At 42.4% G+C, this 12,217-nt stretch overlaps 1 protein-coding gene across 1 annotated transcript in view; it reads left to right on the top strand.

Annotated features, from left to right (window-relative positions):
- The first annotated feature begins 647 nt into the window (after positions 1 to 647).
- STX7 (syntaxin 7) overlaps positions 648 to 12,217 on the top strand; it is a 31,063-nt gene continuing 19,493 nt past the window's right edge. Inside the window, exons 1-2 of the mRNA XM_059468473.1 lie at positions 648 to 748; positions 7,105 to 7,245. Coding sequence (XP_059324456.1) covers positions 7,164 to 7,245 — 82 coding nt within the window. The 5' untranslated portion in view covers positions 648 to 748; positions 7,105 to 7,163. The remainder of the gene's footprint in view (positions 749 to 7,104; positions 7,246 to 12,217) is intronic.

A 12,217-nucleotide genomic window follows, 5' to 3' on the forward strand; every position in this document is an offset into this window, starting at 1 on the left:
CCCTTTGAAGAAGTGGGGAGGATGCAGAAATGCCTCCAATGCTGTGCAGGCAGCCTGGAGGCTCCTCTGTCACTTCCCAGGTGGCTGGGCCGGGAGGAGCCTTGGTGCTTGGCTATCGCATCCTCCTTGTCCTCCCGAGCCCGGTGCCGGCAGCCGTGTGAATGCATCCTTCATTTTTCCTGCTCTTGGCATCGCTTGCCTCCCATCCCAGCTGTATATTGTGTAACTCTGCATTCAAAGGCATCTTTAAAGAGACCTACAATTTACCACGCACTCTCTTTGAATTGTCCATTCCCCTTTAGAGAAGAAATAACCCAAGCGGAAGGCAGGGCGGGCAAAGCAGGCTATTAACAAAGTAACGTCGTATTTTTCACTATAATATTGTATCCTTGCCCATCTTTTCGCCTTGCTTCCTGATACAACAGCAACCATGCAACACCCTGAAAGACACTCTCTCCGCCCTTCACCCTTACTTTTTCCAATCGCATAGGGCTACGGCTGCCGGGACGGCCCCGACCCCCTGGGCAGCCCCGGGGGGCCGTCAGCAGCAGGGTCCCCCCGCAGGCCCGGCCGGAGCCGCCCCTCTGGGACAGCCCGGCCCCGCTCTCAGCCTCCCGGGCGGGGCCGCGCCTCCTCCCGCCTTTCCCGTCACGGCGGGGCAGGCCGAGCCGGGGCCTGCACGCCCCTCCACGCCCTGCATCGCCACCGCCCCCAGCCGCACCCCTGGGAGCGGGCTCGCCGGAGCCGGGTAAGAGCCGCGGGAGCTCCTCTGGGGCGCTGGGGGTGCCGTCTGCTGCAGGCAGGGGGATCCGGGCGGCGTCCGGCCCGCCGGGAAGGGGCTGTCAGGCGCGGGGAGCCTGTCGGAAGGCGGCGGGAAGGGCCTCCTGGAGCCGGGGCCGCGCCCCCGTGCCCGGCCGTGGTGCGAGCGGGGCGGCTGTGGGCGAGGCGGGGGCGGCGGGGTCGGGGCTGCGAAGGGAGCGCGGTGTTGGAGCGCGGCCGGTCGTGTCAGCAGCAGCTTCTTTCCCCGCACCCTTCCCTGTGACACCCACGGTACCAGGGCTTTGGGCTTGGCGATGCTCTCGGGGGAGGGTCGGGGCCTACAGCGGGTGTTTTATAGCAGCTGGTGTGGAACTGTGGGGTGGGACGGGCACCCTCTCCTAGTGGAAATGCTCCCCTTGCTGTTCCAAGTCCGAGGTGAGCATGTCAGCGGGAGGAGGGGACATTATAAAAGTAGCCGGTGTAAATAGTGAGCCCGGGCCTGGCGCCCGGCGTTATCGCTGTTTTCCTGGTGAATCACTCGGCGCTGCATTGGAAACTCAGGCTTCTTCAAACTCAACAAGGCAGTGGAAGGTTTCACTCCGCTTTGCATGCACCGCAGGGCACTACACCTTAATTGAAAACGCCCGGTGTTAAAATCTCAGGATACTTGGTCAGAAGCAATGTGCTCCTGTGCTGTGATCCCCTCCACGAGCCATTCAAAGGCAGAGGGCTGTGCCAGCCGGGCGAGTGAAGCCCTCCTGACGGGTCATTATACAGGCTTGTGCTTTGCCGGCAGTGCAGCCCTTCTGCTTGGAGCCTGGGGATTGTGCAATTGCTCTTAATTGAAAAGAAGGAAAAGGGGACAAAAAAAAAGAGTTAAAATATGTCAAAATTAGAAGAAAATGCTACTCAGTGTTGGCATTGTTATAACCTGTGTCTGTGTTTGCTTTATGATGATGCCTTTCATAGTCTTTGGAAGAATATGAGGTAGCACTCTTTTTGGTGACTTACACTGAAGTGAAACTCTTGAGAGAGGAGAAGAAAAGAGACCATGAGCTCTATGTGGTCATTAGCACCCTGGTAGGCCTCAGAGAGACTTGGCATGCATTGCAATCAGATTTTGTGCAAAGGTAACTTATCCCTTGGTGTGCTTGATCTGTTCACTTAGTTGCCAACAAGCTACCATGAAGAATTGGGCGAGAACAAACAGCGCACCACATATATCAGGCTTCTCATCCATCTTCTTTTTCCTGTGAGATAACCAGCTGCAAAAGAAACTGGGCACTTTGAAATGGACATCAGGTCCATTTTCAGACTTCTCATTCCCTCTCTTTCCCCATAGTTCCAGTCCCCAGTGTTCCTTTTCCTTGCTTCATCGTAAGGCCTTAAAATGCCTTGTGTGCTCCTAGGAATCATAATTCTCTTGCTTAAGGCATTTTGCCAAGCACTAATATGTTCTCTTAGGCTTGTGAAAGCTATGCACTTCCTTCACCTAGTTCATCATAAATATCAGTGTGGATGAATCAGACAATTGTAAGGGTGGTAATTTTTATCCATATATGCTTAGCGTTGGTGATGCGTTAGGCCTAGCAGAATTTCAGGCTTCTGTAATTTAGCTTTTCATGCTGAGCAGTTTAAATGTCGCTGCTTTAAATTGCATCTCTGTTCAACAGAATCATTTTTAGAAAAAAATGACTAAAAACACTGACCAGTGGCACAGTCTAGTAATTATTTCAAAAAACCCCAAACACAGAGCTGTTAGATGATGCGAGCTTGGTTTTGGTAGGTTTCAGCATCAGTAACATGGGAATTGTGCAGAGTAGGAAGGCAGTACCTTTTGACATCTCTTCTGTTAGTGTTGATGCAGTTTTAAATAAACTTTGCTTTTTTCTACCGTATATGGATTTAAGTTTGACTTCTACCTGAAAGTAGAGGATAAAAAAATAATCTGGAAACTTTTCTTTTAAGAAGGCAAGAAGAATTTAATTTTACTGCTACTTTGTTTGCTTATTTGTTATGCTCAGTGGTAGGTTTTGTATTATGGGGGCCTACAGCCTGCCTGTGGACCAGGATTTCAGCACAAGGAGCTGTAAAAGCAGAAAGTGGGAAATGTAATATCAGTCTCTAAATATTGAAGTATAAATGAAAAAGAGACATCAGTCCAGGAAAAAATTAAACCTCCCTCATCCCTTAGCAAAATAATGACAGATTTAATGCTCACCTGTATCTGCTTAATCCTGTTGCTAAGAGTCTGTTATGAGAATCCCTCAGGTGCTGTAGCAGGAGGTCCTTATCTTTTCTGTAGCAAACATTGTGACTTGCTGAAATTTTTGCCCAAGTTTTTCAGCAGTTCATCACTTTTGACTGTGTTTTCACCCTGCTTGAAGAATTTTAACCTTTTTTATTTTTGGGAGGGGTAGTTCATAGAGGAAGCCACATATTGTTTAGGAGAAGCTTTGTTACTGTGACCTTTATTTAGGAAAAGAATATCCTGTAAGGAAAGCCCCATGACTTATTTCTGGATACTTAAATGCATAAAATCAGATCAGATGTAAATTTTCAAGTGTTCTATGGAATGCAGTGGGTACTTTTTGCTTTCTGAAAGTTAAGGGTCCATGTAAACATTCTAGGTCCTAATGCTATAATATTGCTCAAACAGTAAAACTATTGCTTAAGGGTTCTTATCCTAATGTATCTGAGCTAGACTTCTGGGAGAAGGAGAATTCTTCAAATATCTAAATGAGAAAATACAAAATAGATTAGGTGCTTATTAACTGTAGCTTACTGGAGTCTGCAGAATATTCGTGTTACTGCTGTGAAATCTGACATGTGCAGTGCTTGTCACATCACTTCCTTTTGTCCTGATGGAGCTTCAGGAATGACACTGGGGAGCTGCTCAGATGTGGAGACTTTCTGGTCTCTACATTCATAGTCGATGGAAAAGTGGATTTTTTCTTATGCCTGATAAACACCTGGCTAGAAGATATGTTGGTACTAAGGTTCATTTTTTGTTTTGGTATGAAGTGACCAAATGACGTAGGAACTAGTTAATGCAGAAATTATGGAAAACATCTTCAGTCCTTTGAGTTAAGCCTCAATGTACAGTGAGATCCTGCTTCAGTTAGTGTTAACAAAATGTTCTGATTTTTCATTTAATTTGTGCCTGTCAACTCAGTTCCTTGGAATTTCTACAGTAGCTTGAAAAGCCGAATTGGCACTTGGTGTACTCCCATTCAGAGGCAGTGATGTTGAGCAGAAGATAATAAAATGTACCATCAGAAACTCACACCTGACTGAAACTTTTAGAGGAACTGAAGACTACCACAAGTGCAGCTCGGTTCCAGTCTGAAGGCAAAGTGTACTTCCTGCAACTGCAGCAGGCCTTTAACTTCCCTGTTTTGTAAGTTGTGCAGCCAGTCATACCAAATACATCACAACAGAGTACTTAAATGCTGTGGAAGGGAAAAGGGGTAATTTTTGTGGAAATGCAGTGTCGTGATGAATGCTCCTATCACCCTGGATGGAAAGAAGTGCTTGGTGTATGCTTCTTTTTTTTCCTGGTGGTTGAAACCCTGACCTTGTCTAGGTCATCAGCAGTTGACTTTCCAAGGGCTCAGCTTATCTCTGTTTTCAAAGGAGCTTGAGTAACTCAGCACTCACAAGTGAAGGGGCTGGGAGTGCAAGAAGGGTGTTCATCAGGTTCAGAGGCCCTTGTTACTGTGAGATCTAGAGGGAGAAAATGTGGTGAAGATTGGGAGGTGATGACAGCCGATGGCTGTCCTCTTACCTCTCTTTCTGTCTGTTCCCCAGACAGTCACTTACTGTCACCTACCTGTATTATTGAAATACTCAGGAATAGCTCTGTTAGCAGAAGAATGTGCCTGGAGTAAACCAGCTGTGAATTTACATGGCTATCCTACAAATTTGCTATAAGTCTCAATTCTTAAGTATGACAGTTGATAAAAAGAATTGTGTCAACAATTAGAGAGATCTACAGGTGCAGATGAAAAGTTGAACTATATCTTGTGGACTTTGTACTCTGTCATCTGAACATCTTGCTATCTATTGTGTTTGGCTGTTGTAGAAAGTTGAAAAATTCTTGTCTTATGTATTGGACAATCTGTATGCTTGTCAGTGTAGTGGAGTGTAACTTCTTTAAAGATATTTACAGTTTGCTGTAGAAATTTGCAAGACAAAAAAAAAAGCAGTAACTGCTTTTGTCAAGACTTGGATGAAATATTCAGTGCATATCTCTTATTGTAAAGGTATTCCTGAGAACAGTGCTACAGGCAGCTGTTAGGTGAATACCAATATGAAAGAAGAAAAACCAATCATGAAATGTTGTTTCAGTTAATTCTACACAAGGTGGCTTGGTCTTTTGCCATCTCTTCTCCTTAGCAGGGGCATTTTAACATTACCATTAAACATAAAAGTTAAACAACTTTTAACATTAACTGTAATATTTAACTAAAAAGTTTTTTAGTCAGTAGCATTGTAGTTAGCATGCTACTAGGGTATCTAGAAATAGTAATAACTTTTACAAAAACCTGTCAGCAGTTCTGAGAAATCTTTTTCAAATTTAGTTTTTAGGTGGTTTCTTTGGATTTTATGCCTATTATTGTATTTTTCACTGAATTGGTAGATTTCCTTACTTAGTCAATACACTAAGGTATAGAGCCATTTATTTGCTGTAAAGGTTGCGTGGGTTTGGTCTTGCAATACAAATTCAGTGCGATGTTGCCTGGAATCTCCAAAAAAAATTCAAAGGTTGTAATTCCAGCCTTGGCCCAGATAAGTGGGATTTAGGCTGGCTGGCTGACTGACTCCAGACTTTAGTCAAAATAACTTGAATCTGCATGTGGTACAGACAAAGGAAACGACACTGCAGACAGTTGTCATGGCTCTGGCAATGGTGCAGCAAGAAGAAGAGTGCAAGTACGTTCCCTGTGGCCTCATCTGCAGTCAGGTTGTTCATTAGTAGGGCCTGATCACCCCAAGCAGGGCTTGGGATCATAGTGAAGCAGCCATTTTGAAATTAAGCCGAGTTTGTCTTCATGGTAGCAGCAGCTTTTTCATGGGGCACAGGTGATGTCACCTGCAGAGTGGCAGGGATGGGCCTGACCTCTGTATTTACATCTCTGGTGAAGTTTTGGTGAGTTGCACAATGTCAAGACCAGTACATGTCTTGGCTCTGCTAGAGATCATTTTATATGACAGAGATGTGAAACCAGTTGTGTTTTAAAGCAGCCAGGGTATTGCTGCCTGGATTAATACAGGCATTTCCAAGGTAGAAGGAAATATTTGGCAACAAGCACTGTTAATTGTTTGTATTTAAAAAAAAGGTTTTAAGGACTTGGGTTTGCAAATTGTAGTACAGCTGCTGTCATACTTGACAAATAGTTGGTATTTCATTTCCTTATTTTCACACAGTAAATTTGCTTTCTTTTTCTCTATACCTGAAATGGAGTTTTAGTGGTGTCTCTTAACCAGAAGCTCATGGGACAGAAGGAGAGGACATTGTTTGGAAGGCACATGGTTTGGGTTGAACAGTGGAAATGCGGGGAAGTGGTGAAGCTAAAATGTTCAACCTGTGAAGGTGATGTGCAGGATAGCACAGCCTGGATGAAATTGTGGGTTTGTGTTGGATGTGTTGCACTTGATTATTCTGCATTCTCACTGCAGAACAGATAAACCACCAATTTTGATTTGCACAGGTATTGTAATTTACGTCTTATTAATTTTGATTTAGGATATGTGCCTATGAGCTTGTGCTGAAATTTTATCTGTATGGATGGAAAAACACCCCTAAAAATGTGTTTGAATACCCAAGTTGTTGAAAAATGAATTCATATTGGCAAATACAGCAGCTGAAACAGGATAAAGTGCTGATTAGCATTCATAGAACTTAGGTGGCACTGGGTTAAACTAAAACTGAAGTTGATACAAATGATTGGTGTTTGGAGGAAACTGGTTGCTGCCTTTTTTTCTGAAGTTTTTTTTCCAGTGGTTACTTATGCTGGATTTTATTGTTGCGGTGGGTGATATATGGCATGTAAGTAACAATGTAATTGGTTTGGGATGTAATTCTTCAGAGGGTTTGGCAGTTTCAGATTAAACATTTTTTTACTGGAATGGTAAATACAATGAAAATGACATTCTTTGATTACAATGGGGAAAATATATAAGTAGTTTGACAAAAGATAAACTCTGTCTTTGAAGTACAGTGCGTTCAGGGAGGGTAAATATTAGGATATGGAGTTTTCTTTAATCTTCTCCCATGTATTGTTTAAGAAGATGAAGACCTTTATAAACCAATGACCAAAACATAACTATTGTTTTCTGTAGGTAGAGGCTGCCTGTCATTTTCCTGTTGTGGATGACTGTGACAGCAGATCTACTCAGCCATGTCGTACGGACCAGGTTTGGGGGATCCTAATCAACTAGCCCAACGCATAACTTCTAACATCCAGAAGATCACACAATGCTGTAAGTTACATTTGTGCATGTTTTGTGTAAAATTTTAGTAATGGTGGTGGCCCCACTCGAGGTGAGTGTCTCAGATTCATTCATGGGAGTTAACTCTGACTCTGCCTACTCATTTGGTAGGTTTGTGGCACCCCACACAGCGTGACCATTCCTTCCTTCATGTGTATTGTTAGCAGTGATCTGCCATGGCAAGTACAGATAGTATCACACTGTATTCACCAGTTTTGTCCTGGCAGTTAAAGGACACTTTAAGATGGTAGGTTGAGGTGTTTGCTGAGCAAGGATTGCATAAGTATTCACTGAAGCTTGAATTTTTTAACAGGGACAGAAGCTGTGGCCTTGCAGGTTCCCCTTGTTCCTTGTGTGTCTTAGATATGTAAATAAGATTCTACAAGTTTTAAAATACCAGTGCTTAGTTTCATGCTACTTAGTATTTTTTAGCCACCTAATTGGGGTATTCAAGCTAGAGGTTAATTAGGCTGCTGGGATTGTCAATCCTTTTTCCCTTTTCCACCATTTTCCATTTTTTTTAATGTGTGTGTATACAAAGCAAATACAACTTGATTGACAAACTATGTTAAGCATATGGTTAATCAGAAGGGAAATAGTCATGAACAATATGTGGCTAGTTTTGGTACATGTGTTTTATGTTGTGCAGGATGCAGAGTGCATGCAGAAATGAGTATTTTATGTTAAAACTTCAAATGAATTCTGGACAGTCACGTATGTCAGTTTTTATTAAAATTTTAATCTTTGTTTTGAAGACAAATTCTAGAAGTTGGTATTTGTAGTGCAGGTTAGTGGCACAGACTGGGTTTTTTCCCATTTTTCCAGTTATATTTTCTATTTTCTTTCAGAAAGAATTTCTTCAGATCTCAATAGACAAGAACAAAAATTGCAATTTTGCCTTATTGAAAAGTTTCTGTACTTCAGGGTGGTATTTCCACAACCTAAAGTTAACAAACCAACTCTGTAAAAGTCCTCATGCTTTATTTCCTAAAATCTGCGCAGTGAACTCATTCAGTCTGATGGCTTCTAACTTGGTCTTCCAGAGGCAGCTGTCCACCTGTGACAGACACTGAGGCTCCAAGATGTAAAAAAGGGTTTTCTGTCAGATGAAAACATAAAGTCAGCAATTGAAACTAGAGTATTATGAAAGTTGCTGAACATAATTAACTGTCTTGTGCTGGACTCACTGATTCCTTAATCTCATCTTTCCCCTTCCGTCCCTGCTCTTCCTTCTTCTGTCTCCTCCCCAAGGCACGCTAACAGCAAGCTGCCCATGCATAGATAGGAGATGTGCCAGAAGAGTTATCTGCAGTCCTACTGTCTTTTGTATCTTGAAATTTAGATGGCTGAAGTCTGAGCAATAAATAGGTGCTACTGCCATGCCAAGATCCAAGTTCAAATGTCTCTAAGCCCCACTGCTGCATGGCTTCAGAAACAGGAGCTTTGCTCTGAAAAGCAGCAGCCAAACACTTTTCTAGTCCTGGTAGGGACACAGCTGGAGTCCATCCCTTGCTCTTGTGTAGATCTGACTGAATTGCAACCACTCAGTTACTCTTGCAGTCCATAGATTTTTATGAGAGTCTGGATCCTATGTGTTTCCTGAACTGAGGTCTTTAGAGACTTAAGGACTTTTCTAGCGTTTTTTCCCACTGTGTGTAATACCCTTGCAGCTTTCTATTGGAGTGTGGGAGCTGCAGGAACTTCCAGGTCAGATGGAAGAAACCTGCAAGCTTAGGCACCTATAGTGCTAGTGAGATGCTGAACATGTCTCTTAGACTGCAGTTTTTCATCTTGGTTAGGAAGGAAGGGGGAGAGACAAGAATCTCAACCATAAATGCATGGATTTCCATCTAAGCAGTTGCCTTGGTTTTGCAATTCTGCCTGGAGATGCTAAGCATTTGTGAGAGGCGTCAACACATTTGAATTCTTCTTGGTTAACCTGGAGGTGTGTAGATACTCTGGTTTTCAGTGTGAGATTAATAGAGGAAATGAATTTCATTTCAGATCACCAGGCTATTTCAGGAGGTACCTCAAAACTAGTTTACACTTCTTGCAAGCAAGGTGGGAATACTACTATAGAGATGGAGATGAGATACAGATTAGTCAAAAAGAAACTGGCCCTTAGAGCTACAAGCCGGCCCTTTAACTTGTTGGGGAAATACAGAACTTCCTATATTAGATAACATTGTGCAGCCAAGATTTAGTAATACACCAGAGTTTATAGGAAGTAGCATGGGTGAGAACAACAATCTTTAACATTTCTTCAAGGTTGAATTACTACATCCTCACCTTCCAAGTAATAAAACTGATCTGTTTCAAGATAAAATACATATGTTAAGTACCTCACTCATAATGCATGGGCAGGGTGCTGATGTTGTATTCTCACTGCTTTCCTAGCTCATCTAGCCCACTGTTACTGATTGGCTAGGAAAGCTCTTCTCTATGCTGGTTTAACACACTGCTTCAGTAATTGTATCAGTTGCAAGATACTATTCTTTTTGGTCTGGGTTAATGGAAGGACATACACTTGTGTTTGGTAACATCTTGGTTAGCCTTTTAACTTTAAAGGACAGATTTTTTTATCTGTTGATGCAATCATGCCGTTGATTGTTTTGTTGAAGGTGTGTTAAGAGCTGTAAATTGCTTGTGCCTTGTACAAACCTTTGTTCAGCTACTGCAGTAAATGCTATCTGTACTGGACTTTTTGAGTTTCTTTGGAGGAGAGGGTGTTGGTGAGTCCTTCTTAGGACCTTGAAAATTGAAATTGAGCTAGCTAATGGGAAGCAGCATATGCTGCTGTGTGTACTGTGAGTTCTCTTACACCTGCCTGTGTTTGAGATCCCCAACCCCAGAGCATTCTGTGTGTAAAACTTCTCTCAGCTGTTCCGTAGAGAAGGATGTGCTTTGTTTCACTTTTGCAGCATTTCTGCAGAAATAAATGTGTATAACATCACTTAACAACATCTAGAGAACAGTTGCTTTGCTCAGCCTGAAACTCAGTGACATCTCTGAGCTGAGATTTAGGGAACTAGTCAGTGGGGTATTTCTCTATTACTTTTGTCACAACTGTTTCACTGAGAAGCTGGAGTTGCAAAACTTAAGGCTGCTCTTGACATCCAGAGAAAGTGGTGGGCCTCAGGCAGGAGAGAGAGAGGCTCTTAGACCCACTGCTGGAGTTTGAGTATCCATGTGACTCTGAGCAGTGCTCTGAAGTCTGGGGAGTCTGAATCACATGTGCTCAAATGAGCTGCAGTGTTGTGTGCTGAACCTCAGTGAGGGCAGCTATGCCTGCAAGCCATGTCTCACTGGTTTGGTTTCGGGTCTGTATTAACAGTGATGAGAAGCAGATCTGCAAACAGCTAAGGGAATTTCAGATTCAAATAATGAAACCAAAGAAGTGTATAATGAGCTAGACTTGGATAGTTGCTAAATTTCTGTCTTACTAGAACACAACTGGTAGTTAAGGTTTGACAGTCTGTCTGGATCCTAGTCTAAAGTAACTGTAATTCTCATTTCAGGCCTATATTATATCTGTTTATAAAATCTAGGTGACCTATATTTCATGCTTTAAAAGTCCAGTGCAGTTTAAAGGTGGCTGAGGTTTGTCCCTAGCTTTCTGAATACGAAGAACAAGAATATGGAGGAGAGAATATGTGGAAGAATATATGTGGGATGTAAAGCTCCAACCTGTCTGGCCTTTGCAGACAGAGAACCTATTATCAAGGTGGTTTAATCAGTTTACTGAAGGAGCAGTTGTTCTAGAACTGGATTTCACAGGTAGCACTCTCACCTATTTGTCAGCTTAATGGCAGTGCTATTAACTTGAGACAAATCTAAATGCTTCCCTTCAATATTTCCTTGAAATATTTCCTCTTGTCTACAGCAACAGGATAGACAAGGAATGAGTGTGATGCACAGATACAAGATGAGCTATCAAAACATATATCTCTGTAACAAAACAAATTCTGCCTGCTTACAAAGCTGTATTTCTAGTCATGTTCATTTACCTTACTGGGATATGCCTGGGAGGATGAACACATGTGATTGTTTTTTTCCTTTTTTTTTCCTTTTTTTCCCCCCCTCCCTCTCTTTTGGAAGGGCATACAATTGTATAAATCTGATCTTCCAACAAGTGGACAGATGAAAGTAGATTAAGTGAAACAAACAAAAAGCCTAATTTAAAGACTTTAAAATATGTAATTTTCAGATTTCTCACAACTGAAGATGAGGGGGAGCAGTTCTTTGAAATCTGACCATTTTCTGTGTTTTAAAGAACTGATTCTCTTTGTGTGGCTAAAAGAGGGAAAGCATTTTATTTAAAAAGATGTTCCCAAGAGGGAGAAAAATGGGAGTTGCATTCCTCTACAGGAACAACTTCACAGTTATAAATGTAGGAAGGATGCAGTTAGAGGAGTTGGAGGAGTAGGTGACTCTTCTGCTCAGCTGGAAAGATTTGACTCATGTCTCTGACAGGAACACTGCAAGAAGTAGACAGCTATGCTTTTTCCTCCCCCCACATACAATAACTCTGCCATGTGTGGGGCACTGAGGAAGAAGCAGACTAGTGTGCTTTTGTTTTGCTTTGTAATTAATATTTTATTTGTAGCTACAAAATAAATGCTTCAGGGACCTGGAGCAGTCCCTGAAGAAAAGCAAGAATGGTGCAGGCTAGATTTCTAACTATCAAGTCTCCACTGGCATCTTGAGCTGGGCTTTGGAGCTGCCCATTTAGAAGCAGTTTAGAATGCTGTCTTTTGCTTGGAAACACAGAACAAAGCCTGATATTGGTAAAATATACCCCATCTTTGGGTTTTAAAACACTTCTTTTAAAGCACTTTTTTTTTTTTGTTTGCAAACAGTAATCAAGCTAGAGAACCTACATTAACTGTAGTAATGGATTCATATTCCTTCCCTACCAAACCCTTCCTTCACTTCCCAACTGCTCCAGGTAGTGTCAGCATTT

The sequence above is a fragment of the Ammospiza nelsoni genome, chromosome 3 (assembly GCF_027579445.1).
Source record: "Ammospiza nelsoni isolate bAmmNel1 chromosome 3, bAmmNel1.pri, whole genome shotgun sequence".
Classification (NCBI taxonomy): domain Eukaryota; kingdom Metazoa; phylum Chordata; class Aves; order Passeriformes; family Passerellidae; genus Ammospiza; species Ammospiza nelsoni.